The sequence below is a fragment of the Eubalaena glacialis genome, chromosome 3 (genome assembly GCF_028564815.1).
Source record: "Eubalaena glacialis isolate mEubGla1 chromosome 3, mEubGla1.1.hap2.+ XY, whole genome shotgun sequence".
Classification (NCBI taxonomy): domain Eukaryota; kingdom Metazoa; phylum Chordata; class Mammalia; order Artiodactyla; family Balaenidae; genus Eubalaena; species Eubalaena glacialis.
In genome coordinates this window covers 41,510,519-41,538,261 of record NC_083718.1, presented here as the reverse complement: position 1 = coordinate 41,538,261, position 27,743 = coordinate 41,510,519, and the positions used below count along the sequence as shown (strand labels likewise).

The window sequence follows — 27,743 nt, the reverse complement described above, 5'->3', positions numbered from 1 at the left end:
CTTAGCTCTGCTAATACAAATTCAGTGGTGGCAACTGGTGGCTTCAAATTGGCCATGGTGAGAGTATTTGTATCATGGAAGTAGGTAAATATTACACACCAGGGCTTTTTTCTTTTTTTTTCTTTTCGGGAGAGCCAGTTGTTAAGCATTTACCAACACACCCTTGGAAAGACCACAAGTTTAGTTTGCTAACTACCTTAATATTGTTTCATAGCTTCTCTGCTTTCCCCATGCTGCCTAATAAGTTATAAGTGAGCAGAATCAAGAAGCAGCTGATTTCTACTGAACTCAGGCTGAAGTCTTTTATGTATTTATTTTTAAAGATCCTTGAATTTTATTTATTTATTTATTTATTTATTTATTTATTTGGCTGTGTCGGGTCTTAGTTGTGGCATGCAGGGTCTTTTGTTGTGCACGGGCTCTTGGCATGGGCTTAGTTGCCCCGAGGCATGTGGGAGCTTAGTTCCCCAACGAAGGATCCAACCCATATCCTCTGCATTGGAAAGCAGATTTTGAACCACTGGATCACCAGGGAAGTCCCAGGCTGAAGTCCTATTATGTCTTTGGGCCTAAGGTGAACCCTAAAAGTTCAGCCTGAAGGCAAAACTAATTTTAATCTGACTCTGGCTGTAAACTTGTCATCCAGTCAAGCCCCAGTCTCGGCATTCGTCTCCTTTCCACCTCATCAGCCTCCTGCCCCCATCCTGTCGACAATCTACAGGGCCTCAGCTCTTGCAAACCTGGCTTCTTGCCCCAGTTGTGCCACCCACAGAAGCCCCCGATTCTGGGTCTGGAACAGCAGTTTCTTACTTGCATCCACACACCTTATGATCTTCCTTATGAGCACACCGCATGCTCTTCTTACGATGTGACATGACAACCCTCTACCAAGAGGTGGGGTCTGTATGTCCTGTCCTTGAAATGGAGTGGGTCTTCATAAAATTGCTTCACTAATAACATATGGTTGGTCGTAATGGGCAATACAGCTTCTGCCTGGCTCTGTCTCTCAGGACACGTGCCTTTGGGGCCCAGAGCCACCATGTAAGAAGTCCGGCAGCCCTGAAGCTGCTTGGAAGAGTAAAGTCATGCTGCTGAAGACAAGGGGATTGTAATGTCCAGGTTAGTGAAGACAGCAAATGATGAGGGTGTCAGTGGTATTGGTTCTCAGACCTAATTTCTGAGATCATCTCCTTTGGATTCTGGGGGAAAACCTCATGTAGTAAGACGTTTAACCTCTACCTAAGCAAATTCTAAGTCGCTTTTAATATTGTCCCCACCCTTCAGTTAAGGAATTATTGCACTCTATGTCATCAGCAAAGTCTGTGAAGAGGGAGCCTCATTTCTACAGGAGACTGAGGAGTGTTAATCTGACTGGTCAGAAACCAAGACATCTACTAGACCTCATTTTACATGTGTATGTGTGTGTGTGTGTGTTATGCTATATAGTCAGAAACCAGACTTCACGTTTTTGGTCCATTTTCTCACACACAGGTTCAGTCAGGTCTCTCTTGCTCCCTTGCCCTGGACATAACCTGGGAAGGTCTATGTTATGGACTAAGGAAAGTCCAGCCATATTCACACTCCCAGACCCAGCTCCTTGTCCACGGGGCTGGCAGCTCAGCGGACTCCAATTTGCTCTGCTGACCAGCCATTTAGATGAAGAAGCGAGAAAAGGAAATTCACCCTACACTTCCACACCCATGTCTTGTGTCCCAGCATTACTTCCCATGGAAACTCTACATTTGGGAGTGTTGGGTTTGTGCTAGATATACACCATCTATCCCTCCAAACACTCTCCATCCTTTTCCACCCTGCTCTGTGTATGGGTATGCTGACCTGTATTGTTTATATCAATCTACACTTTGCCCCTTTGTTCACCTAATAGAAAATACCAGCAAGAAATCAGAGGGAGGGAAGTGAATGAGGCTGGTATATTTATTTCCCCAGATCCCTCCCCTGTGGTCCCTGATGGGCTGGTGGTATCCTTTAACTGAATGTCATAGCTCCTGTCATGTGGCACTCTGCAAACACTTCTTTCTATCTGGGCTTTTATAACAGTTCTCACCTCTTTTCCCGATGGTGGGCCTAGGGTTGGAAATAGCTGCAACTAACCCTGAGATGCTACGTTACCTCTGTGATTTCCCTATAACCTTGTCCACACTTTTGTAAAAAAATCTCCTTTTCGGGGCTTCCCTGGTGGCGCAGTGGTTGGGAGTCTGCCTGCCAATGCAGGGGACACGGGTTCGAGCCCTGGTCTGGGAGGATCCCGCATGCCGCGGAGCAACCAAGCCGGTGCGCCACAACTACTGAGCCTGCGCGTCTGGAGCCTGTGCTCCGCAACAAGAGAGGCCGCGACAGTGAGAGGTCCGCGCACCGCGATGAAGAGTGGCCCCTGCTTGCTACAACTAGAGAAAGCCCTCGCACAGAAACGAAGACCCAACACAGCCAAAATTAAAAAAGAAAAAAAAAAAATCTCCTTTTCATTAGCCTCTACTAAAATTATCCAGTTTGCCACTCTTACCTGTTGGGGGACCTGGCCAGTATAGGGCTTTGTTGAGTTGCTAATGTTTTGTTTCCTCTTTGGTTGTAGTCAAGTGATGCCTAGAAAGTGTTTGATAGATATTTGTTGAATGAATGGATGACTAAATGTGTGAGTGACAGGATTGAACTCCAACCCCTCCTCTACAAACTTCTAATATACTACTGAGCGTTCACATGTAGAGTACAGTTGCTTGATGCACTCTGAGTACAATAAACAAGTGTAGGTTCTGTGGCTCCAGTTTCCAGGAACCTCCACTTCTTTGGATTTGCCCTGGTTGTTCATACCCAGATGTCCTCCTTCCCAGAGGAGCAGTATGAAATAATATAAAGAGTATCTGAAATGTACAAAATGGTAAAGACACGATGTTCACTAAATGAAGAGTAGGATGATTTCTTCAACTCAAAAAGAGATAAAAGGTTCATATCACAAAATAAGAAATGTACACTGAAAAATTTCACATGTATAGGTTATGGTTTTAATGGAGCCGTACTGAATGAACTGAAGTTACAGCTATGAGGTATGAATTTATAAAGTTTATGTGACCTTTATTATAATTAATATTGACTAAGCATTATGACATTATTACATATGAGATAAATTTGATATAACTATCTTGTAATTATATCTATTGTTACTATCAGTTTCACAATTGCTGGTTCATGACATTCGTACACTTTCTACTGTATAAGTGTTAGAGGAACTTCTTTAAATTGTGAGATGTGATATGTGACTTGCTACCCCCTGGGGACACTCATATCTCTCTGGGGAGATACCTTCGTGATGGAGCTCATGTAAATATCAGGCAGAATTGTTCCAAGCTCCCTTATCATGCCTAGCCCTAAGGAAGTGCCTAGTTGTTTATAAATATTTCCATATTATAATTTCGTAAGGAGAGAAATTCCAAGATCTTTCTCCCTGGATTTCCCAGCAGGAAAGGAGTCAAGACCGAACTGTCATAATACACTTCCTTTTGGCGCAGAGCTCCCCCTTTGATAATCTCCAGGGCACATTCTTCCTTTGGAGATGCTTCTGCATTGTATATCCCAGCAGTTCCTGTCATGGCTGTTTCTGTAGAACGACAAGAGAAGAGTGGGGTTATCTAAGACTAGTAGAGCCTACACGATAGAAGGCCTGCAGACACCAACAGCTTAGCTTTTAGGGGCTGTTGGCCAGTGCTTGCTCCGCAAGGTCCATGGGCCCTGGCAGGAATACGTGGAGAAGACTGGGTATGTTTAGGGCCTATTGGGCAAAGGGAGGCTTAGTGTTCATATGGGCCCCGTCTAACCAGATGAAGATTTGTGGAGGCAGCTGGAGGTTACTTGTTGGGAGATTTGAATCATACTCCTCTCTTGGGTGTTTTGGCTGGAGTGAGGGAGTAATATGGGGGAGCAGAATGAGGACAGAGGTCATATGATGGGAAGTGTCAGTGGGCAAAACCAGAGTGAGGTATGATAACGACTACTGATTTGTAAAAGGAAATGACGGACGAGAATCCAGGCCTTTGCTCCCTTGTCAACACCAACCACTTTCACTTAGAAGGAAACTATTGTTACCTGCTCTCTTCCTCCAGGTATTCGTGTCCTTCTTGCCCAGCTTCTCTCTCTCTCTCCATCCTTGTTTCACTGTGTTTCTTTGTCTCTCTCTCTCTCTCGTTCTGTAACTACTACTCAATTTACTCAACTACTCTTAAATAAAGTTTTCTATTTAAAAAAATGTTTAATTTTAATTTATTTATTTGTCTGCGTGGCATGCGGGATCTTAGTTCCCCAGCCAGGGACAGAACCCGTGCCCCCTGCAGTGGAAGTGCAGAGTCTTAACCACTGGACTGCAGGGAAGTCCCTTAAATAAAGTTTTCTTATCATACTTGCCACATGTTTTAGATAAACTTGCATTTGGACTTACAGAAAAGTTGTAAAAATTGTGCAAAGTTTTTCCTTATATCCTTCAATCACAACAACATAACCATTGTACAATTATCAACAATAGATACGATAGAATTGGAACAACCTTACTAATTAAACTGCAGACTTTATTTTTTCACTAATATCCTTTATATATTCCAGGATCTTATCCAGGATTTCACTTAATAGTAATTTCTTCTTATTTTCCCTCTTATCTCTGACAGTTCCTCAGTCTTTCCTTGTCTCTCATGGCCTTGATGCTGTTGAAGAGTACTGTTCAATTGATTTGTGTAATGCCCCTCAATTTGGATTTGTCCACTGTTCTTATAATTAGAATGAGGTTATGAATTTTTGGTAAGAATACCACCAAAATGATACTGTGTCCTTCTCAGTGCATCATATCAAAGGGTCCACGATATCTATGTCTTATTACTGGTGTATTATTAAGGAAAACAAACTCTCATTTGATAAGTCTCACATAGGAAAATAATGGCCATTGAGTTTTCATGAGGACATAAGGTGTTCAGAATTGGGTCATATGATGAGTGTGGTGTCACTCAGCACTCTTGGTGGTCAGAATGGAAAGAAGGGTCAAAGAGCAGTCAGAGGCTCCACTAATGACAGTGGAGCCCCTTCATTAAAGGGGGACTAGCACTGTCACTGGTTTTCATTGCATGACACACGACGATATCAGGGAGTTCAGCACCCTCTTTACCCACAATGGTAAGAAAGACAATCCATCTACAGGCCATTTATTCCAATCTCTTGACCTTACCTGTGTCTATGAGGCCAAGGATACAGAGGGTGATCGACACATTGACATTGGTCACTGCATATTCCACCCTGATAGAGGAGAAGAACCCATCCAGAGCAAACTTGCTTGCAGAATAGGCAGCAATAAGTGGATTAGCTGTTTTCCCTAAATGATATAGAGATGGGTTAACACGGGAACCTATTTCAACTCTGACAGAGCTGATCTGTGTTTTATCAGTAGCAGACTTTGTAACCCCTGTGAAGTCCTTTTACCCTTTGAGTCTTAGTTTCTGTCTACTCCCCAAAGAGATTATTATGCTGTGTTGAATTTCTGAAAGAGAAAAAACATTAAGGTATCAAAGAAACTCCCCTTGATGAAACTGGGATGCAGTGTGGAGTGGGCTGCAGGAAAGCCTTCATTGAAGAGGGATTAGTTAGATTTTTAGTAAAGATGGTAAATAAGTGGATTATGAAAGAGCCATGTAATTCCACAGCTGCAAACTTTTCCACCTCTGACCCAAGAGCGCTGGAATCCAAGGGTTTGGCAAGGGCTCTCTACACAGAGACCTATCACTGATTTACTTTCTATGCAAGGGGAATGAAAACTCCTGTCTTTGTTTTCTACTCCATATCACTTTTCTTACTTTCATCAGCCTGGTTAATTCTCACTCAGTTTTTTGGAGGATATGTGGACATATGCCTGATAGCATAACCTATTCATTATACCCTTTCCAAGAGGAGAGAGTAGTGGTGTCCTGAGAACTTAGACTCTTTGCTCAGTATTATTATAACAGCTACTTTAAAATCCTTGTCTGCCAATTCTAAAATCTGGGTCATTTTAGGACTGATATCTATTGATTGCCTTTCCCTCCTGAGTATGGGCCACATATTCCTATTCTTGTATGTGCAGTAATTTTTCATTGTATCCTTGATATTGTAAGAGTCTCTGGATTCTGTCATATTCCTCCAAAGAGTATTCATTTTTATTTTTTATTTTTTGGTGGGCAGTTAACTTGGCTGAAACTCTGTGTCTCTTGCAGTAGGTACCAGATGAAATCTCTGTTTAATTATTTGAATCTTAACTGGGCTTCTTGGTATCTACACTGCCCTGTGAGTATTTCAGGGGACAAATAGAGATTTGAGAAGGGTTTACATACAGAATTTGGTGCTCTTGCACTGTGGCTCTTTCCTTTCTGGGATGTCTCCCTTCACTTTCCAGCTGCTACAGAAACCCCAAACTCTTCCTTCTGCTTTTACAAGGTAGTAAGATGGCAGATTTCAATCCTAAAAATGACACTGATTGGGGTCTGCCCTTGAGCACAAGCTACAAAATTGGGAAACTCATCTAGTGTCATTTCCCTCTTTCAAGTGCCAACTACTCTCCAGTTTCTTCTTTTGATTCTTCTCTTCAGTGCTTTCAATGGTTGTTTTCTGTATTTTGTCCAAGTTTGTTATCTGGAGAAGGTTGGTCTATTAGGTATTACCCTGCCATTATTGGAATTGGAACCTCTGTGAGTTTTCAAAATATAATGAAGTTTCATTCCAAATCAATGAAGGAAGAATGATTTATTCAGTAAAGATGCTGGGAAAGTTGGTTAACTAATTGGAAAAAATTGTTAGCTCCTTGTTTTATGTCATGTATCAGAAAATGATACATGGAAAATTATGGTAGGTGGTGTTGTCTACCCAATATCCATTTCCCTTTCTTTAATAAACTAATCTAATTTTGTTCAGGATAACAATGTATTCAGATAAAAAGATTTACTTCTTCAAGATTCCCTTGCTCTTTTGGGTAGTCATGTGATCTAAATCTGGCCAATGAGAAATCTAGCAGATGGGGTCTCCAGGAAAGATATTGATTACCTGATAAAATAGACGGATTCAGGTGACATGCAGCTTTTACATTTTGCCCTTTCTCTTTCTTTCTAAGTAGACTACAGATATGATGCCTAAAATTGCAGTAGTCATTTATGAACTTGAGGAAAAGCTGTATATTAATTATATAATTAAGGATTATAGAACAAAAATGTGGAATGAGCTTAGATTCTTGAAGATACTGTAAGTCCATCAAACCAGCCCTGAACTTATTACCTGAGAAAAGGAAACCCTACTTAGTGTTAAGCCATTTTAAGTGGAGTTTTTGTTACATGTGCAGCAGAATGAATCTCCTGACTGATTAAAAAATTCAATCATAGAAAGAGGATAATATAGGCAAACACTTACCAGATTCTTGTTTATGAAAAATCATTCTAACATAAAAGTAAAAAAACATGTAAAGGCAAAGAATATTTTATTATACAAAATGTAAAATTTCTATATGTCAAAATGGTAACTATAATAATTTCACTATAAAGGTAAAGGGTAAATGATAAACTAGAAAATCATTTTCAACATATTAGTCAGACAAAAGCTTAATATCATCAATCTTTAATATATAAAGAACTCTTAAAAATTCAAAAAATACAAACAAATCTCTGTAGGGAACCACTCCATCCTCAATCCTCAATCATGAGTTTTGGCTTGAGATAACTCTGCAGTCAAGTTCCAGGAATGGGTGTGTAACACAGGATGTCCAATCAGAGTTTCTGATACCACTGGGTTACTGATTAGTCTAAGGCTGGACCAAAGACCCAAGCAGGGCTTCAAGATACATTGTTGTTGCTTAACAAGAAATTTGTTCCCTTTTCTTCCTCTGTATCAGAACCCCAACTGAATTCATGTTTCCACCTGTTGCAGAGACTGCAGTATTCTCTCCAAATATCTTCTGCCCCTCTTCCTTAGCAGTAGAATCCCGGATTTGTAGCTGGGCTCAGTTATCTGGAATAAAGTCCACATTTCTCAGCTTCTTTCAGCCAGATGGTGCCAAATGACTAAGTGCCGTCCAATAAGTTGTACACAAAAGTGTGTCATGTGATTTCTGGGATATGTCCTTAAAGGAAGAAATCAGTCTCTCCCTTCTCAATCCTTCCTCCTTCTTGGTTCCTGAAGGTTGACCCCAGAACTATCATGGATCTTGAAGTAGAAACCGCATGTTGAGAATGGCAGAGCATTTAGAGAAAAGAAAGGAACCTGGGTGACCATGGAGCTGCCATCCTAGCCCAATACTGCTTACCTCCAGACTTGATTTGCCTTTTAACTTATTACATCCACTGTTATTTTAGGTTTTCTGTGTCAGAAAGCTGCACCTAATCCATGTTGAGAGTCTCCCTCACTTTTATGTAGCCCATGTGCCAAAGGAAAGCTGATACCATCTCTAACTCTAGGGGTGGCTTGTATGATTTATTTAATACCATCCTCCTTGCCCATGATTGTTACAGGAATGGACATGGGGCCCAGTTTGGACCAATGAGACTTGAGCGGAATCTTGTTGGAGTGTCTGGTAAAGTGCTTTGTCCTTATGGGAGAGTTTCTTAAAGTAGAAATCCTGTTTCTCTTCTGCTGGACATTTCTGTGTATGGATATGGGAGCTGAAATTGCTACATCTATCTCACTGTCAGCCTGAGGATGAAGCCACACGTGGAAGAGAGCAGAGCCAAGAGAGTCACGGACACACTGAGCTTGAGCCAAGTCAGTTGCCTGCCCTGAATCTGGACTTCCAGTTACGTCAATAATTTTCCTTGTTGTTTAAGTCAAAAATAGATCCAAATGTTTATAAGAATAGCATAATTGTCAAAACTATGAGTTCTCGAGTTAGATGACCTGGGTGTGAAATCCCAAGTATGCCATTTCTTAGCTGTAATATTTGGATAATAATATTACTAAGCTGAAGTAATCCATGCAATAGACTTAGCACAAACTGACACTTAGAAAACACTTAGTAAATGCTATTATTAGTAGTATTAGTATTTCAAATTGGTGAGAAAAGCATGAGATGTTCAAAAAATCACGTTGGAACAAATAGCTAGCTATTTGGAGAAAAGAAAAATGCCATTCTAATAAATAAATTCAAATTATATTAGAGAATATATGTGGAGAATAAAATAATAAAATATGTGTGAATATATAACCTCAAGATAAGAGATACTTTTTAAAGCATGAACTCAAAAGCATATGCTATAAAGGAAGAAATAAAGAGGTTTGAATATATGAGATTTAAAAAGCTTCAGTGTACTAGAAGTGCTCGCCATTGCCTTCCTACACACATCCCCTTCAAAAAGATTTTGTCTTTCCATCTACAGAAGGTCAGGTCAGTGGTAGTTAATATGCACAATGGCTTGAACACGTATCATGGTCTCTCTCTCAAGAAACTGAAATAAGCAACAGCAGGGTTCTAATTAGCCCCTGTGGATTTTGAACTAAAACATCATGTAAGATTGGGACTGGGGTAGCCATTTCCAGTCATGGAAAAGGATAAGTAAACAGACGGACAAAATAAGTGGCCACATGGAGCAGACAAACAAAATAATCATAAAAATTGGAGCTAAATAACAGCTAACATTTACTAACATATATTTAGCTCTTATATACTAGTTTAAAGTCTAAAGGCTAAATAATTGCCTAAGGTTTCATGGTTAATGAGTTGGAGAACTAGGGTTCAAATCAGAATTCAAACTTGACTCTAGTGGCCCACACTTTCAAGCATAATGTGGTATTTCCTCTACATAAGTCATCGTTCTTTATATGAGTGTTTCTCAGGAGCCATTTGTCAAATCCAGCCATTCCTGAGTGGGTGAAGATTCTCTCTACTCGAGAGCTAAGCCCCAAATAGGCAAAATTTATGAAAAGCAGAAATATTTTCACTTTAAAAAAAATTTACTTATTTAATTTATTTATTTGGCTGCGTTGGGTCTTTGTTGCTGTGCGCAGGCTTTCTCTAGTTGTGGCTAGCGGGGGCTACTTTTGTTGCAGTGCGCAGGCTTCTCATTGTGGTGGCTTCTCTTGTTGCGGAGCCCGGGCTCTAGGCGTGCAGGCTTCAGTAGTTGTGGCACGCGGGCTCAGTAGTTGTGGCTCGTGGGCTCTAGAGCGCAGGCTCAGTAGTTGTGGGGCACGGGCTTAGTTGCTCTGCAGCATGTGGGATCTTCCCGGAGCAGGGCTCGAACCCATGTCCCCTGCATTGGCAGGCAGATTCTTAACCACTGCACACCAGGGAAGTCCCAATATTTTCACTTTTAAGCTGACAGATGAGGGTACCCGTAAAAAGATAGGGCTAGTTACTCCTAGTCCCTTTGTATTAGTTTCCTGGGGCTGCCATAACAAATTTCCACAAACTTGGAGGCTGAGACAAGAGAAATTTATTCTCTCATAGTTCTGGAGGTTAGACGTCCCAAACCAAAGTATCAGCAGGGCCACATTCCCTCTAAAGACTTTAGTGGAGAAACCTTTCTTGTCGTCAAGCTTCTAATGTCTGCTCCTCATCTTTGGTGTTCCTTGGCTCATAGATACATCAATCTGTGCCTCCACCTTCAAAATTTTGTGTGTGTCTATAGCTCTTTTATTTTTATTTTTTGTAAAACGTGTGGCTCTTTTTTTAAAAAATTTTTTTGAATTTATCTTTGGCTGCGTTGGGTCTTCGTTGCTGTGTATGGGCTTCCTCTAGTTGCGGCGAGCAGGGGCTACTCTTCGTTGGGGTGCGCGGGCTTCTCACTGTGGTGGCTTCTCTTGTTGCGGAGCACCAGCTCTAGGCGCACGGGCTTCAGTAGTTGTAGCACGTGGGCTCAGTAGTTGCGACATGCAGGCTCTAGAGCGCAGGCTCAGTACTTGTGGCACTCGGGCTTAGCTGCTCCGCAGCATATGGATCTTTGTGGACCAGGGCTCGAACCTGTGTCCCCTGCATTGATAGCGGATTCTTAACCACTGAGCCACCCAGGAAGTCCTGCTCTTCTTATTAAGACACTTTTCATTGGATGTAGGCTCACCTAGATAATCTGAGATGACCTCATCTTGAGATCCTTAATTACATCTGCAAAGACCCTTTTCCATATAAACTCACATTCACAGATTCCAGGTGGACATATGCTTGGGGGGGGGGGTCACCCTTCAGCCCATTATACCCTTTAGATGATGATAAAGATATTGACTATGGCATTTCATAATGTATATGTTCAGGTAGCAATAAAAATGCAGAAGCAAGGGACCATGTGAACCCATAGTCTGCATTCCCATAGCAGTGATTTTTGTCCCACTAATGGAGCTTAGTGTATTCCGTTTTCTATTCTTGATTACGACTTAGGTGACGCTCAAAATACTAAAAAGGATTCTAAGTTGTTTTGCAGGAGAAAAGAGACAGATTTTTTTTTATTGTTGTTGTTCCTGAGAGGAAGGTGAGAAAAGAGAGAAAGGGAAAGAGGAAGAAAGGAGAGGGGTACGGAAGGAGCCATGGCAGAAGAGTTTTTGAAAAATTCATCAGATAGCTGTATGGTTTCAAAAAACGTTTTAAATGGTGAAGAGAAATACTGAATTGACATAGAGATGGCCAACAGGCACATGAAAAAATGCTCAACATTGCTAATTATTGGAGAAATGCAAATCAAAACTACAATGAGGCATCACTTCACACTGGTCAGAATGGCCATCATTAAAAAGTCTACAAATAATAAATGCTGGAGAGGGTGTGGAGAAAAGGGAACCCTCCTACCCTATTGGTGGAAATGTAAATTGGTACAGCCACTATGGAGAACAGTATGGAGTTTCCTTAAAAACTAAAAATAGAGTTACCATGTGATCCTGCAATCCCACTCCTGGGCATATATCCAGAGAAAACTCTAATTTGAAAAGATACACACACCCCAATGTTCATTGCAGCACTATTTGCACTATTTACAATAGCCAAGACATGGAATCACCTTAAATGTCCATTGAGAGATGAATGGATAAAGATGTGGTACGTGTGTGTGTGTTTGTGTGTGTGTGTGTGTGTGTGTGTGTATATATATGTAAAATGAAATATATATACATATAATGAAATATTACTCAGCCATAAAAAGAATGAAATAATGTGATTTGCAGCAACACGCATGGACCTTGAGATTATCATACTAAGTGAAGTAAGTCAGACAAAGATAAACATCATATGATATTGCCTATATGTGGAATCTAAAAAAAAAAAATGCAGATGAACTAATTTACAAAGCAGAAATAGACACACAGACATAGAAAACTTATGGTTACCAAAGGGGAAAGGTGGGGAGGGATAAATTAGGAGTTTGGGATTAACATATACACACTACTATATATAAAATAGATAACCAACAAAGACCTACTGTAATACAGGGAACAATACTCAATATTTTGTAATAACTTATAATGGAAAAGAATCTGAAAAAGAATAGGTATATTATGTATAATTGAATCACTTTGCTGTACACCTGAAACTAACACACACACACACACACACAAAATACTGAACTATTAGACAAGGGTCAAGATTGAACAGACTACTGAAAGTTTTTCATCTTTATTATGAAAATTATGCATGAGGTACATTTTAACCTAACCACCTATGGGAACTGTCAGTTTTTCAGCTGAAGGCTGCAGCTGTCATTGACATTCATTATAACCATATTTCATTTCTTAAATTTTGTGACCTGCCACTGATCTGCAAACCTTTAAACCAGTAGTTCTCATATTTAATTCCCGTAAGCACCATGTGTCAAGAACAGGCAGTTTTGAGCCCACCTCCTCCTCAGATTCTTCTAGTTGGTGTTTTGGGGTAGAGGCTGTGCTGAAGGGTTCAGTAGGAAAAAGGGTCATAAACCATATCTAGGGTGGTTTTAAGGGTGGATATGGGAGCAGGAAAGGTATGGCGACATAAGCTTACTGAACCTGATCTAGGAACTTACAGGAGAAATGGAGGGGGAAGGTCTTTGGAAGGGGCTGAAGTCTCTCACAATGATAATTGGATGAGCCGTCAGTAAATTATGAGTTGTTGGATCTCTTTAAAGCTCATACTAGTATGATCAGGGAAAATATCTGTCCCATATCTAACGTGGATATTCAGGTGAAGAAACGTATTGGACTAACCAGGAAACTTCACCTGCAGGAGGTAAGTTCTGAACTCTGCTTTGATGAAAGAAAGTGCAGGAAGGGCCAGGTTGGTGGGGGAACGGGGTGTACAAAGACTAGAGGTGGGAATGAGTTAGTTACAATGAAAAGCCAATGGAACAAGAAAAATAACAACAAAGTATATTATATTTTCTCCTCTGTAGAAGTATAGGCTTATAAGCACTTATCCAAAGCCCTTAGGGCCTGATGTGCTATGGAACTATTTTTGGAATTTAGAAGATGGTGTGAGGCTTATACAGTGTATTACATAACACTCCCAGTAGGGCCTGGGGAGGTGTCCTGTTAGCAAACACATTATTATTTCTGCACTAAGATATTTGAAAGTTCACACAGAGATAAAGGCTTTAAGTAGCTTCACTTTAGTTCAAGTTAAATTAATTACAGTAAGTCCCCTACATACAAACGAGTTCTGTTTCGAGAGCACGTTCTTAAGTCCACTTTGTAAGTCCAACAAAATTAGCCTACGTACCCAACTAACACAATCGGCTATATAGTACTGTACTGTAATAGGTTTATAATACTTTTCACACAAATAATACATAAAAAACAAACAAACACAAAAAAACAAAGAAAACATTTTTAATCTTACAGTATAGTACTTTACCTTGAAAGGTACAGTAGTACAATACAACGGCTGGCATACAAGGGCTGGCATCAAGTGAACAGGCAAGAAGAGTTATTGACTGGAAGAGGGAGAGGAGGTGAGAGATGGTAGAGCTGAAGGATCGTCAGCAATAGGAGATGGAGGGCAAGTTGCAATTTCACTCACGCCTGACATTGATGGCACAAGTTCTGGTTCCTTGGTGGATTCAGTTCTATCTACCCTCTTGAAAAAATGATCCAGTGATGTCTGGGTAGTAGCTCTTTTTTTTCTCATCATAGATGACACAGTAGCACTGGATTGCATTCTGAACGGCTGCTGCAACCTTCGAGTACCGTTCTACATTCGGGTCCTGTGCCTCAAAAACTAACAGTGCCTCCTCAAATAAGGAAAACTCCCTTGCCATTTCCTGCATCGTGAATCTCTTTGGTTCTTCAGTTACTTCTTCCTCTTGTCTCTCTTTGTCCTTTTTCTGGACCTTCAATACCATCAGGTCCTCATTAGTAAGCTCCTCGTGTTGCACATAAACAGTACTGTACAGTAAAGTACACAAAAGCACAACCACTTGTAGAGGATGCATGTACGTAGCAATGTACACCAGACACGTGAACTAACTTATGTGATCGGACATTCGAATGCATGTTCGCATCTTTGAAAGTTTGCAACTTGAAGGTTCGTATGTAGGGTATTTACTTGCATATAGAATTAATTATTTTTAAAAAATCCTTGGTTTTCAGAGTTTTTTTTTTTCTTTTACCCCACACAGCTTTTTGGATTTTGAAATTGCAGATAAAGGATTGTAAACCAGTCTAGGCTCGCTAAAGGAAAGCTGAAACATATCAAAAAATAGAACAAAGAGGAAAGAGGAAAAAACCTCCTAGGTTCTCACGATTCCAAACAATCTTGGTGCATTTCGTTAAAGTCTGTTTTCTCTTCACAGCACTATTCTTAATCATCTCCCCACATAATGCTAATTAGCTTGTGTGAGGAAACCTTTGCATTCTGCTCTAGGTAAAATATATTTCAGAGAAGTTTCAGAGAGCTGAAAAGGGCAAAACCCCTCTAAAAACACAAACTTTTATTTTTCAAAAAGGATCTTTGAGCTAAGAGGCCCTGGTCAAAATGGAATAAATAATATGTAACAGGATGTTAAAATACGACTTTTCCTGCTCTAATTTCAGCTGAGGTTCAAAGACTGAGAACGTAGTAAATGGCAAAAGCCTCCATATTCTGAAGGGAGGTTCCAGGCTACCTGTACACCTTATGTGGGATGTGGTAACACAAACAAACCCCCCCAAAACCCTAAAAATAAAATCTAGTTTGCAACACGTAGACCCTTAACCATCCCAAGGGAATAAAAAGGGCCGAAGGTGAAGAGGTTGGAAAGGACAGGCGTTAGAGAGAGGAAAAGAACAGCGTCTCAATGAGCTTCCAAGAAGAAGGGGTTAATCCTTGTGAGAGGAGCTTCAAGGGCACCTCGTGGAGAACTTGTCCCCAGGAATTTGAGGGGCACTAAGGGCTGGGGTTTGACCCAACCTGAGAGGCGCTGGTTACGGACAAGGCCACTGCAGAGCTAGTGCAAATTGTGTCATATGTAAGGGAACTCTCCCTGTGGGGGGCCTGAAATCCAGCCCACACTCTGCTTGCCAACCTGCGGGTCTTGTCCCAGGGCTCATCCCTTCTCCCCTAGAGTCATTTCCAGTCATGCCCAAAAGGACAGCCCTATGTGATAAGTGTATTCGCCTGTACTCCCACTGTATTGTCAGAGTCTGAGGGAAATAACAGAAGCAACTGCTGCCCAGCTCACAGGAAGAACTCTCAATATCCCAGCAAGGACCTCCAAAGAACCCATGAAAGCACCCAGTGGAAGAGTCAGGTGTGGTCATCCTCCCAGTTCAGAGAACATGAGCTTTCAACATGCACTGTGTCCAGAGGAGACTGATGCTGTAATAGCTGGGTACCAGCCAAGGAAGATCTTTCCTACCCTGAACTTTTCTTCCCTGCATTCTCCCTTTCCTTTTATAGGAGAGGCTAGAGGGAGCCTGATGAGTAGGGAGATGGGGAACAGGAGGAAAAGTTGAACACGTGTCTCTTTCGTATCCCAGGTCTCCTATGACAACAGGTTCAAGCTTGATGAGGGGAGAAGCTTTACTTAAATTACAAATGAATGGACATTTTAATTACTGAAGTGAGACCTTTCCTGAGACTGGAAGCAGCTGGAGAATCTTCTATTATCCTAGAGTGTTGCCATCTGCCCTCAATCACATCCAGGTTCAGAGAAGAACTCACCCATTGAACAGGTCTGAAGGAAAGAATAAGTTTATTTTCTGATTGCACCTTACGAGATCCACTGTTCAACCATTGCTCATAAAAAATATGCCAGAATATGAACCTAATTAAATCAAATGGATAAATGAATGAATGAATAAATAAAACAAACAAACAAATAAATAAATAAACTGTTCTAATATGCATGACTCAGTCATGAAAGTGAAGGGATTAGAAGCCTGAGTGCTTTTGCTCAGGGTTAAGTTTTGGTTTATGTAGGGAGAATGGAGCCCGCAGTGAGATTTATCTTCTGGGAAGTTTTAGACCACAAAGAACTAGAGCTATGGTGACCGTATTTTCTGAAGCAAAATATGGGACATGGAATCTGACAAGTAAGAGTGCAGACTTGGTGATAAATGGGACAGACTGCAATTAGCTCTGTCGCAGAAACACAGGGACTTAGCCACTGTAGAAACAGCAAGAGCCAGAGAGCTGGCAGATCAGCTGTGTGCTGGAGCTTGTTAGCTGAGCAGAAGAGGTCAAAAGCAGGCCTCGGTGCTTTTGTTCATCCACTCCACACCCTCCATCCCCAACTGCTTTGCTGAGATCTTGAAATTATTTCCATTTCAAAGGCAGATTTTAAACTACTTTAATTGAGAACTCGGAAGAAAGTGCACAGGATTGAAAAGCTTCATTCCTGCATGCCCTTAGACTTTCAGAGTGACCCCAGGAAAATGTGCCACATCCTATATTGAGCAAGCCCCAGCTTGAGGTTCATCAGGCCTCAAAGGCTGGGTGCTGCCCATTTTTTCTAGCTCTTCCTAGAATATTTTTTCTCAGCTAGGACCCTCATGGTCTAAACTCTTTAGTTGTTTGGGTTGAGTTGGGTGCTAAAGATAAATTCATCTCTTTACTCCAAGCTTTGGTAGCCTGAGGTGTCGTCATAGGTACTGAGACAACCCACAATTATCCAATAATAATTGAAATAATGGGAATGGATGGGATTGTCCAGGGAGAGTATGTCGGGTGAAAAGAGACACAAGGGCTTACAATGGAAAGAATCCTGAGGAAACCAACAAGAGAGAACTGAGACAGGCAGTCAGAGCAGCTAGAGGAAACCCAGGGAAGGATTTTGGCTGAAGACAAGGGAGTGTATGGTGTAGAATCAGCACAAAATCCTGCAGAGATGAGATAAAACCTGGAAAATTTCACAAGGCAACTTTGGCAAGAGCATTTCTGTGCAGGTACGGGACCTGGGAAATGTAGCTCCTCCTTAGAGCCTTAGCACATCTCCCAAGGCAAGAATAAAAGAATAGATTTTAAGAACCCCCATAGTTGAAGAGTGGACCAAAACCAGTTCTACCAGCATCACCGTATCTCCCACATGCAGCCTAAATAGTTGTGCTTGGGGAGAGGAGAGTTGTCAGTGTCCTATGTGTTCATCCACCAGAGGTCAGTTCATCTACTAAGGGTCAGGTTCATTCACCAAGGGTCAGGGGAGGCATTTGCATTGCCTTCATCTTAATCAGCATGAGAGGGGCTTCAAGAGGATTTTTTGGAGACCTTTACAAGTATCCCTGGAGTTTGGGGATTGGTATTTGACACACACCTGGAAGTCTAAAGGCAAGAGGCAGGGCTGGAACTGTTCTAGCTTGAGAGTGAATCTGAGTGCATTGTGGGATCAAATATATCCACACACAGCAGGCTTCCCAGAGACCTGGGAAGGGTGAAGGGGGACTGGCTTGGGGTCACCTACTCAGGGATGGTGGGTAGACTGGGTCAAGAAGGCTGGATTTATTGAAGCCCTGGAGCTGAGGAGGACACTTAAAGGAGTGAGCTAGAGGGACCACTGTTCATGCCAAGGGGGTCTCCTGCAGGGGATCTCTGAGGAACCCACGATAAAGCCCCACAGAATCCACCCTCACGTCCTCCAAGTCAATAGAGCCCTGAGATGGGGATTTTTTTTCTTTTGAAATAATTTCAGATCTATGGAGGAGTTGGCAGAATAGTACAAATGACCAACCCCTCTTCCTGAACTATTTGAGAGTAATTGCTATAATTTAGGTAGTTGCTGACCTGATATCCCATCGCTCTTGAATATGTTAGCATGCATTTCCTACATGTAGGGACATTCTCCTACATAACCATCCAAATGAAGAAAGTAATTTATTAGTTTCTTAGAACTGCTGTAACACATTACAATAAGCTGGATGACTTAAGACAACAGAAATGTATTTTCTCACAGTTCTGAAGACCAGAAGTCTGAAATCAAGGTGTTGGCAAGGCTGCACTCTTTCCAAAGGCTCTAGGGGAGGGAGAATCTTCCTTTGCCTCTTCCAGCTTCTAATGCTGTCAGCATTCCTTACAGCTACAAACTCTGCCTCTACCTTCACGTGGACCTCTCCGTGTTTCCTTCTGTCTTTGTCTTCTCCTCTGTCTCTTATAAGGACACTTGTCATTGGTTTTAGGGTCCACCCAGATAATCTTGGATGATATATTGCAAGATCCTTAACTTAGTCACACCTGCAAAGGGCTTTTTTTCCAAATAAGGTCATCTACACAAGTTCAGGGAGTTTGGATGTAGACATATCTTCTGAAGGCCACCATTCAACCTACTCCATCAACATTGATGTATCCATTTCATCTAGTCCAAAGACCCCATTCAAGTTTGTCACATGTCCCAATGATATTCTTTATAGCAAAGGATTCAATCGAGGATCACATGTTGCATATAGTTGTCATGACTCTTTAGCTTCCTTCAAGCTGGAACATTCTCTAGTATTTCCTTGACTTTCATGACTTTGACACTGTCGAAGAGTATGCCAGTCATTTTGTACTGGAGTTGGTTTATCCTGGATCATGAGAGCTGGTTGTGCAATTTTCATGAGTTTTGCAAGCAGTTTGATCTTGATATGGCTATCAAGAGATTATTTACACCATGGAAATGTTACAAAGCAGAGTTCTTAATGTTCCCCTTCTAAAGAGCGAGTTGGTAAACATTTACCAGCTCACTGCAGATGAATGTCCCTCAGTTTGGATTTCTCTGTTTCCTATGATTTGATTCAGGCATATATTTTTGGCAGAATCATACAAATAATTATCTTCTTTTCACACTGTATCCCATAAAATGATACATGATTTCGATTTATTCCATTACTGGCGATGTTAAGTAATATTGATCATTTGATTCAGGTGGTGTCTGTCAGGTCTCTCCACTGTAAAATTACTCTTTTTTTCTTCTGTAATCAATAAGTATTTTGTAGGATGGTACTTTTTTTTGTTTTTTAAAAAATATTTTAACCATTTTTAAGTCTACAGTTCAGTGGCATTAAGGACATTCACATTGTTGTGCAACTATCACCACTTTTTATCTCCAGAGCTCTTTTCATCTTGCAAAACGGAAACTCTGTACCTATTAAACAATAACTCCCCATTCCCCCCTCCCCTGAGTCTCTGGCAACCACCATTTTACTTTCTCTCTATGATCTTGACTACTCTCAGTACCTCATATAAGTTTAATCATGCAGTATTTGTCTTTTTGTGACTGACTTACTTCACTTAGAATAATGTTCTCAGGGTTTATACATGTTGTAGCATATATCAAAATTTCCTTTCTTTTTAAGGCTGAATTGTGTATATGTACCACAGTTCAATTTGCTTATCTATTATCTGTTGATGGACAATGGGTTGCTTCCATGTTTTAGCTATTGTGAATAATGCTGCCATGAATGTGAGGGTACAAATATCTCTTCAAGACTGCTTTCTAAACATATTGAATCACTGTGTTGTACACCTGAAACTAATATAACATTGTAAAGCAACTATGCTTCAACTTAAAAAAAGAAGGAAAAAAGAAGAAAAGACTCTGCTTTCAATTCTTTTGAGTATATACCCAGGAGTGGAATTTTTGGATCATATGGCAATTCTATTTTTAATTTTTGGAGGAACCTCCATCTATTTTCCGCAGCAGCTGCACCATTCTACATTCCCACCAACAGTGCACAAGAGTTCCAATTTCTTCACATCCTTGTCAACAGTTGTTATTTTTTGTTTTTGTTTTCGATATAGGCCATCCTAACAGTTGTGAGGTGATATCTTCTTGTGGTTTCAATAATTAGTGATGTTGAGCATTTTTCATATACCTGTTGGCCATTTGTATGTCTTCTCTGGAGAAGTGCCTATTCAAGTGCTTTGCCCATTTTCCAATCAGGTTGTTTTTTTGTTGTTGGATAGGGTGGTACTTTGAGATTATGTCAATACTATGTTTCTTATTAAACTTTTACCCACTAGCTTTAGCATCGATTTATGCTTCCTGGATAAATTATTACTATGACAGTTGTAATATGGTGATTTTACTAATTTCATTATTCCTTCTATATTTATCACTTGGCTTTTTATTGTATGGGAAAACCTTCTTCTCTCCCCATTTATTTATTCATGTATTTATTTATATCATTATGGATTCTTATTGTATGTAATGGTTTATAATCTGTTATTATCTTTACTATTTATTTGAATGCCCCAGTGGTCCCAGATTTGGCTAGTGGGAGCCGATGAGAAGTTTCTGTGTTCTAGTAACGTGTCCCTCTTTTTCTTTGAGCAGTTCTTTTTTTTTTTTAAACATCTTTATTGGAGTATAATTGCTTTACAATGGTCTGTTAGTTTCTGCTTTATAACAAAGTGAATCAGTTATACATATACATATGTTCCCATATCTCTTCCCTCTTGCATCTCCCTCCCTCCCACCCTCCCTATCCCACCCCTCTAGGTGATCACAAAGCACCGAGCTGATCTCCCTGTGCTATGCGGTTGCTTCCCACTAGCTATCTATTTTACGTTTGGTAGTGTATATATGTCCATGCCACTCTCTCACTTTGTCACAGCTTACCCTTCCCCCTCCCCATATCCTCAAGTCCATTCTCTAATAGGTCTGTGTCTTTATTCCCGTCTTACCACTAGGTTATTCATGACCTTTTTTTTTTGTTTTTACTCACAGCCACAACGAGATTTTCAGGTTCATCTTTCTGGCCACTGTCCTGGAATCAACCTTTTCTCCAGAAAGTCTTGGTTTCTTTTAGTGGAGAATGATATTTAGAAACTAAGATCTGGGTGCTAAGTGTGCTCCCAGGGCCTCTCAGATGACAGAGCTAGGGAATATATGCACTCATATATAGACACATATATCTATATTTCCATATCTATCCATGTATATTAAAAACTATTGATTCATACCAACACCTCCAATTCCAATTCAACATCACAGGATTCATTCTAATTTTCTTATTTTCATATTTATAACTCCAAAAGTGAGAAACTAGCTTCTGTTATCCTCAATATATACTACTTATTTGATTAATGATCCTGTATGTGAGTATTCTTCAGTTGCTTCTGTGCCCTCTATGTGGATGCCTTCTCCAGTGTACCTGGGCTCTGACACCCCCATGCCAGGCTACACAGATGCCCTCTTCACTCCACATTGGGCTGCCCCATTGCAGCCCCCTTGCACATACCCTCTTTGCTTCTCTTAGTTCTGATACCCCATGCCAGATTATCCAAAGACTATGCAAGCAACTCAGATGTATCTACCATTGCCTACCTTGCTTCTAGCCTAACTCTGCCTTCCCTCAGCATGGCTTTGCTGATTAGACCTGAGTCAATGACTGTACCTCTCTAGGCTGGTCTTCATAAATAATTTGGGGGGTTGACTTATAAATTTCAGTTGAGCCAGTTAGACACTCCTTCTTTGGGGGGAAGTTTAGAGTTGGAAAATTGAGAGATCAAGAATGTTGGCAATGGGGTTGAAGTCAAGAGTGCACTGAGAACTGTCATGCTGAGAAAGGACTGTAACAGCCAGATTGAACTCTGTCCCAAATGAAGCAGAGCTTAATAGGGAGAGAAGGAAGAGGAGCAGATGTGCTGAGGGAAGCTGGTATGACCTAACCATGCTACCTCTGGGATATCCCAGCTGCAGTTCCCCCAAGGCCAGTTGTCTCCCCAGGGACAGACTGAGACAGGTGTGGGCCAGTAATTTGGCAGCCCTTCAAATAATATTCTTTAAACATTGTTCACATTTAATTATTTAGTGAGTACAGGGAAAGACTAATTTTCTAATGCTAGAAGTAAAGGATTTATTATATACACTTATTACATGGAAGTTCCTGAACCAGACAACTTCATGGAAAAATGTTAAATAATTTAAAACCCATATAATCAACTCAACTCTGCCATACGTTAATTGGAATCTGACTTCAGGCACATGTCCATTGCCTATTTTCAGCATTGGTAGCTTTGCTTGTGCATAGACACATTGAAAAAAATCCTACAACAAATGTTTTTGTGCATATATCTATGACTGGATTGATGATTATTCCTTGACAGATTCTTAACATTATATTTGCTGGGTGAAGTTGGAACCGAGCAGAACCCTGCAGACTCCACACTACCCCAAGTACAAGAGCCCCTCTATGTCCCCTGCCTCTTGTTTGTAGGAAACCTGAAGTCTCCCAGGCCTCCTGAAGTCACAAAAGAGCAGGCTCGAGCAGTCAAAGATTAGGACAATAGAGTCACAGATTCAGTGTCTGATGCACATTCCTGAGCTGTTTTTCAGATACTATAACTGCCACCAGAGGACATGACATAAGCTGCTCCATCTTGATCAGTACTAAATCTATGACTAATACAATTCCAAGAACTGGCCTCAAGAGAATGGGATTAACATTATTGCTCATAATGATCTATATCTTTGTGGTCATCAAAATAATTATAGCTTGCCCTGCCTGTATATGTAAGTGGGCAATTAAAATTGTCAGCAAAGAGATGCTACAGACCCATGCTGACATCTTCAACTCTGAAAATATGGCACCCTATGTCAGCATGAAGAAGTTACAGAAGATGGACCTTTGCTCCTAATCCCATAGAAATGGAATGATGTTGGACAGTGGGGAATTGAAAGCAGCTCTTTTGCTTCTTTCCTGTTTGCCCATTTCTGTTCCCCTCTAACCTTGAAAGAACCTAATTATAAGAATGAGATCACTAGACAATTTAAACTATCTTCTGACTGTGCTCCTGAATGCACACCATGCCTTGCCTAAGCTGTTGATTCTTTTCCTAGATTAAAAGAATTAAGAATGGAGAATTAAGTGGTTAAAGAGTGACTAGCTCTCTACCCCCAAGAACCCCCTTAGCAATCCTGCAGGCAGATGACGAGGGCAAGATAACATCTGAAGAGTCAGCCAGCCTGCACGCACGCAATGGAGAATGATGCAGAACCCAACCTCCTGCCTCGATGATTCACTGGGATTCTTCCCCTCCTTTTTCCCTTTAAAAACTGTCATGGCTGAGCAGAATCTTTGGAGTTGGTCTCAGGACATGAGTCCACCTTCTCCCCAGATTGCTGGCTTTTCTGAATAAAGTGACTTTCCTTTCTACTGACACTTGCCTCTTGAATTATTGGCTTTTGAGGGCCGAGCATCCGAACCTGAGTTCAGTAACAAAATGATGGGAACCCTTAAGGCTACATATTGAATATAGAATATTCATATTCTACATATAGAATGCATATTGCTAGATTGCTTTAGGTAAGATGAAAAATGAAGGGCTAGACTTTTAAAAATCAATAGTGAAACCAGTTAAAATGAATAAAAGAACTATACCCTTTCCCACCGTCTCACACCTACTTTGTGGGGTTAACAAAGTTTGCAACAATTTACAATGTTGTAGGCAAACAAAAGACCAAACCAAACAAGAAAAAACAATACCTCCACCCGCTCCATGGTATTTAATAGTTTGAATTTGGTGTTTTAGTAGTTTCAGTCATTTGAATTTATTTGTTTACTTGTGAGATAGAGTACAATCTCTGTCGTCCTGAAGTCAGTCATCCTGAGAGGTGAAATATTTTGCTTTTGGTTACCATACAGAACCTGATCCCTTACTTTTCTTTAACAAAGTTATTCTAACAAAATTCATACCAAGCTTGTTGTACAATAAGCAGTTCCAAAGTGTATAAAATGAAAGGTAAAAGCCCCTTTCTTTAGACACAGTTGAGCTCATAATATATATACTGTTCTCTAAATTATTTTTCCTTGAACTTATGATTTTTATAGTCAGTATGCATAAAAATTTATGTAGTATTTCACCACCATTTAGAAACCTGTCCCTAGTGGTGGATATGTAGGTTGTTTTTAGTGTTTTTATGACCACGAACAATTCAGTGGCAATCGGTTTGCACTGGAATGTGGGCTCCAAGGTGACAGGGGCTTGCCTTGTCACAGCGCTGGCATCGGGAACTGTGCCTGGCTCAGAGTGGACCCTCCATTCATATCTTTTGAATAAATGAATGAACGTATTTGGGGAACATTTGTGCAAGTTTATCTGGAGAATACATTTCTCAAGTGTAAAGTGATGCTCTCTCTCCCCAGCCTGTCCTCATTTTTTAAAAAAATTTTAAAAAATTTTAGATGATTTTATTTTTTAATGTTTATTATTATTATTTTTTATTTTTTGGCTGTGCTGTGCGGCATGTAGGATCTTAGTTTCCCAACCAGGGATCAAACACACACCCCCTGCAGTGGAAGCACAGAGTCTTAACCACTGGACTGCTGGGGAAATCCCCTGTCCTCATTTTGAAGTAGCTTAAGTGGATTTCTCCTCATTGAAATCAATGCTTATTTCAAGAGGAATCCTCCTTGCGTCAAGCTCAACCATCTAAAGCTATATAGTCACACTATGTCAAATTCACTTTTCACTTTATTAACTTTAAATTTAGCTGTGTCTCAACAATATACCTTTGTCAAAGTTTGCAACAAGAAGCTGCACATGACATTGATTTGCTGTATTTATTGTTAGAAAAGTTTTGCTAACATCTCAATGGGCAAGGACATAGAAAAACAACTCACAGAATAGAAAATATAAATAACCTATAAACACATGAAAATTCATTCATTCATTAATTACCTGACTTTTATGAAATATCCACCACGTGCCAGGTGCTGTTGTAGGAAATAAGGAAATAAGTATAACCAAAAATAGAATACTACTAAGGCAAGAGACAGATTGGCCCCCAGGGCAAACGGTTTGAGTTCGTTCCTTGTGGACAAATACTCCGAGACGGGAATAACAGGAAAATTGAGAGAGGAGGCTGGCACCTGCCCAGATAGAAGATGAGACCACATATTCATCATTCTCAAAGTCAGAAGACCTCCCTGACTACACATGTGCAGAAAGGCTCCTTGGAGGTCAAAAAGGGAGTGATGCCAACTAATGCTCACTACCCATAGGCCTCTTCGGTAGAATCCACCTTGGTTAAGAGATGTGCGTGCACACATGGGAAAATCCTGAGCTATACCAAATACGGACTTTGAACCAGGCAAATCAGAATGACTGGCCAAAGGAAAACTGGAAGAAATGCCCCATAAAAGTGATTCAAACTGCCACGAGGGCATGACTCTTTCTCTGAGCCTGCCCGTGTGTCTATCCATATGTACTCTTTTTTCCTCTTAATAAATACTTTACTTGTTTCACTACTTTCTGTCTTTGTGGGAATTCTTTTTCTGCCAAGCTGTAGGGCCAGGGCCTTGTCACTGATCACGGGTCTAGTGGCTAGGAATCAGTGCTCTCACCGCCAAGACCCAACCTCAATCACTGGCCGGGAACTGAAACCCTGCTTCAAGCTGCTGCAGGACGAGGCCACCCGAGATCACTACTGCTCTCAAGGGGACAGGGACCTCACATTCCATTTCATAAGTAAACAATGAAATTCAAATTATAACCACTAAACGCCTTTCTCCTTTACTTACAAAATTGTCAATTGCTGAAAACTTTGTTAACTCTGAAAAGCAGATGTGAGATGAACACTCATATGTATACTCAGGGTGGGAATGGGACATGATGCTCATATTCATTTAAACTGGTTTTTATTTTTATATATTTAAAAAGTCAGGTCCTTTATTTTTCATTTTATATAAAGCAATTCGGAAATATGTACCAACAACCTTAGAATTGGTTCCATCATTTCACCCAGTAAATCTAATACTAAGAATTTATCAAGGAAATAATCATCAACCAGGCCACAGATTTATGGGCAAGATACTTGTTTAGAATTTTTAAAATACATTGAGAGTAACTGAAACCAAGTCTCCCTTAAACTGAGTTCCCCTGCTGAGTTAACAATCTTTCTATCCAAAACTTTATTCCCTTTCTTGTCCCACCCTTGTTCCCCTCAAGATTGAGGAGCATCAAAGAAAAGGAGGGATTGAAACCAAGCATGACCCTGAGGGGCATTCCTGGGGCTTTCTGTGTCCCCCATTTCTTGTTTGTAGAAAAAAAGGTTTTCACCTCCTAGGCCTTCCCCAAGTTCCAAAGTGCAGACTCAAGCTGTTAATGATTAGGACAAGAGTCACAGGACTCCTTTTTCCTCCTGAAGGGATATAAGTAACAGTCTGATGCATATCTTTGAGTTGTTCTGCAGGAACTAAGCCCCTCACTCCGGTGGAGCATGATGACTACATGCTGACCACAAGCTAGTGGACCCCAGACTGTTGGAACCAGAAGGCTGATGATTGAGATCTCAGAAACATCACCCTGTTACCTCACAATCAACCAATCAGAAGAAGGTCCTCAAGCTGATCCTATGACCCTCTCCCCAACACTGTCTTTAAAAACCCTTGTCTAAAAGCCAATGAAGAACACGTTTGATCCCTGGTTGGGGAACTAAGATCCCGCATGCTGGCCAAAAAAAAAAAGAAAAAAAAAGCCAGTGAAGAGTTTGAGTCTTTTGAGCACAGACTGCCTGTTCTCCTTGCATGGGTGACCTGCAGTAAACGCTGTACATTCCTTCACCACAACCTGGTGTCAGTAGATTGGCTTTGCTGTGAGACAGGTGAGCAGACCTGAGTTTGGTTCAGTAACATAACCTAAATATCTGGCAGTAGGAAAATAATTGTTCTGTATCTATATGTACCTAGAAGGAAATTCTCCAAAATATTGGCATGAATATGGATGATCTTTATTTTCAGCTTTGTGCTTCTCTTCATTTTTCCAATTTTCATAATGTGTGTGTATGTGTAGCTTTTTATAATCACAGAAACATTTTTAAAAAGTTGTTAGGGGCCTTGCTAGTTTCATTATTTTGTGCCTTCAATTTATAATCTTTTATGAGAGGTTTATTTCAGAAATTATTTGCTTCCTGCAGTGCTTCCTTCTTTTGAATATAATCTTGTCTATATACTGATACTATTTTTTTTCTTTTTTTTCCTTTTTGTTAAGAAACTCAAGAGCCAAATTAGAAACTTAAGCACAGCTTCTATGTTGAGTTTAATTTTGGTGTTTTTATATTCTTTTCTTAAGACCTAGTTTTTTATTTGGGTGTTTCCAAATAGAGTGTATTTTTTGTAAGCCTTTTGAAATTCCTTGGTGAGTGAACGTAAACGCATGGATGATGGTAGAACCCTGATATTTTTGTCAAGAAAAGTACTTGAACAAAAATAATGGTCGAGCAGGGTTAAGGAGCCATGACTACTTAAGCTCTTCCCACCCACCCCTTTCAAGGGAGTAAACGGAGTAATGGTAACATGGATAGCATTACAGTGTTCTCAACCTGCACTAAGTTGTCACTGTCATCAGCAGGGAGTCTTCTCTTCCCCTTTAAAATCTCCAGTCACCCCTCCTGGGGGGCAGATAC

At 40.6% G+C, this 27,743-nt stretch overlaps 1 protein-coding gene across 1 annotated transcript in view; it reads right to left on the bottom strand.

The window, feature by feature from the left end:
- Positions 1 to 3,086: 3,086 nt before the first annotated feature.
- HSD11B1 (hydroxysteroid 11-beta dehydrogenase 1) overlaps positions 3,087 to 27,743 on the bottom strand; it is a 48,075-nt gene continuing 23,418 nt past the window's right edge. The window contains exons 6-7 of the mRNA XM_061185542.1: positions 5,219 to 5,362; positions 3,087 to 3,610 (exon numbers count right to left, since the gene is read on the bottom strand). Of these exons, the coding sequence (XP_061041525.1) occupies positions 3,393 to 3,610; positions 5,219 to 5,362 (362 nt within the window). The 3' untranslated portion in view covers positions 3,087 to 3,392. The remainder of the gene's footprint in view (positions 3,611 to 5,218; positions 5,363 to 27,743) is intronic.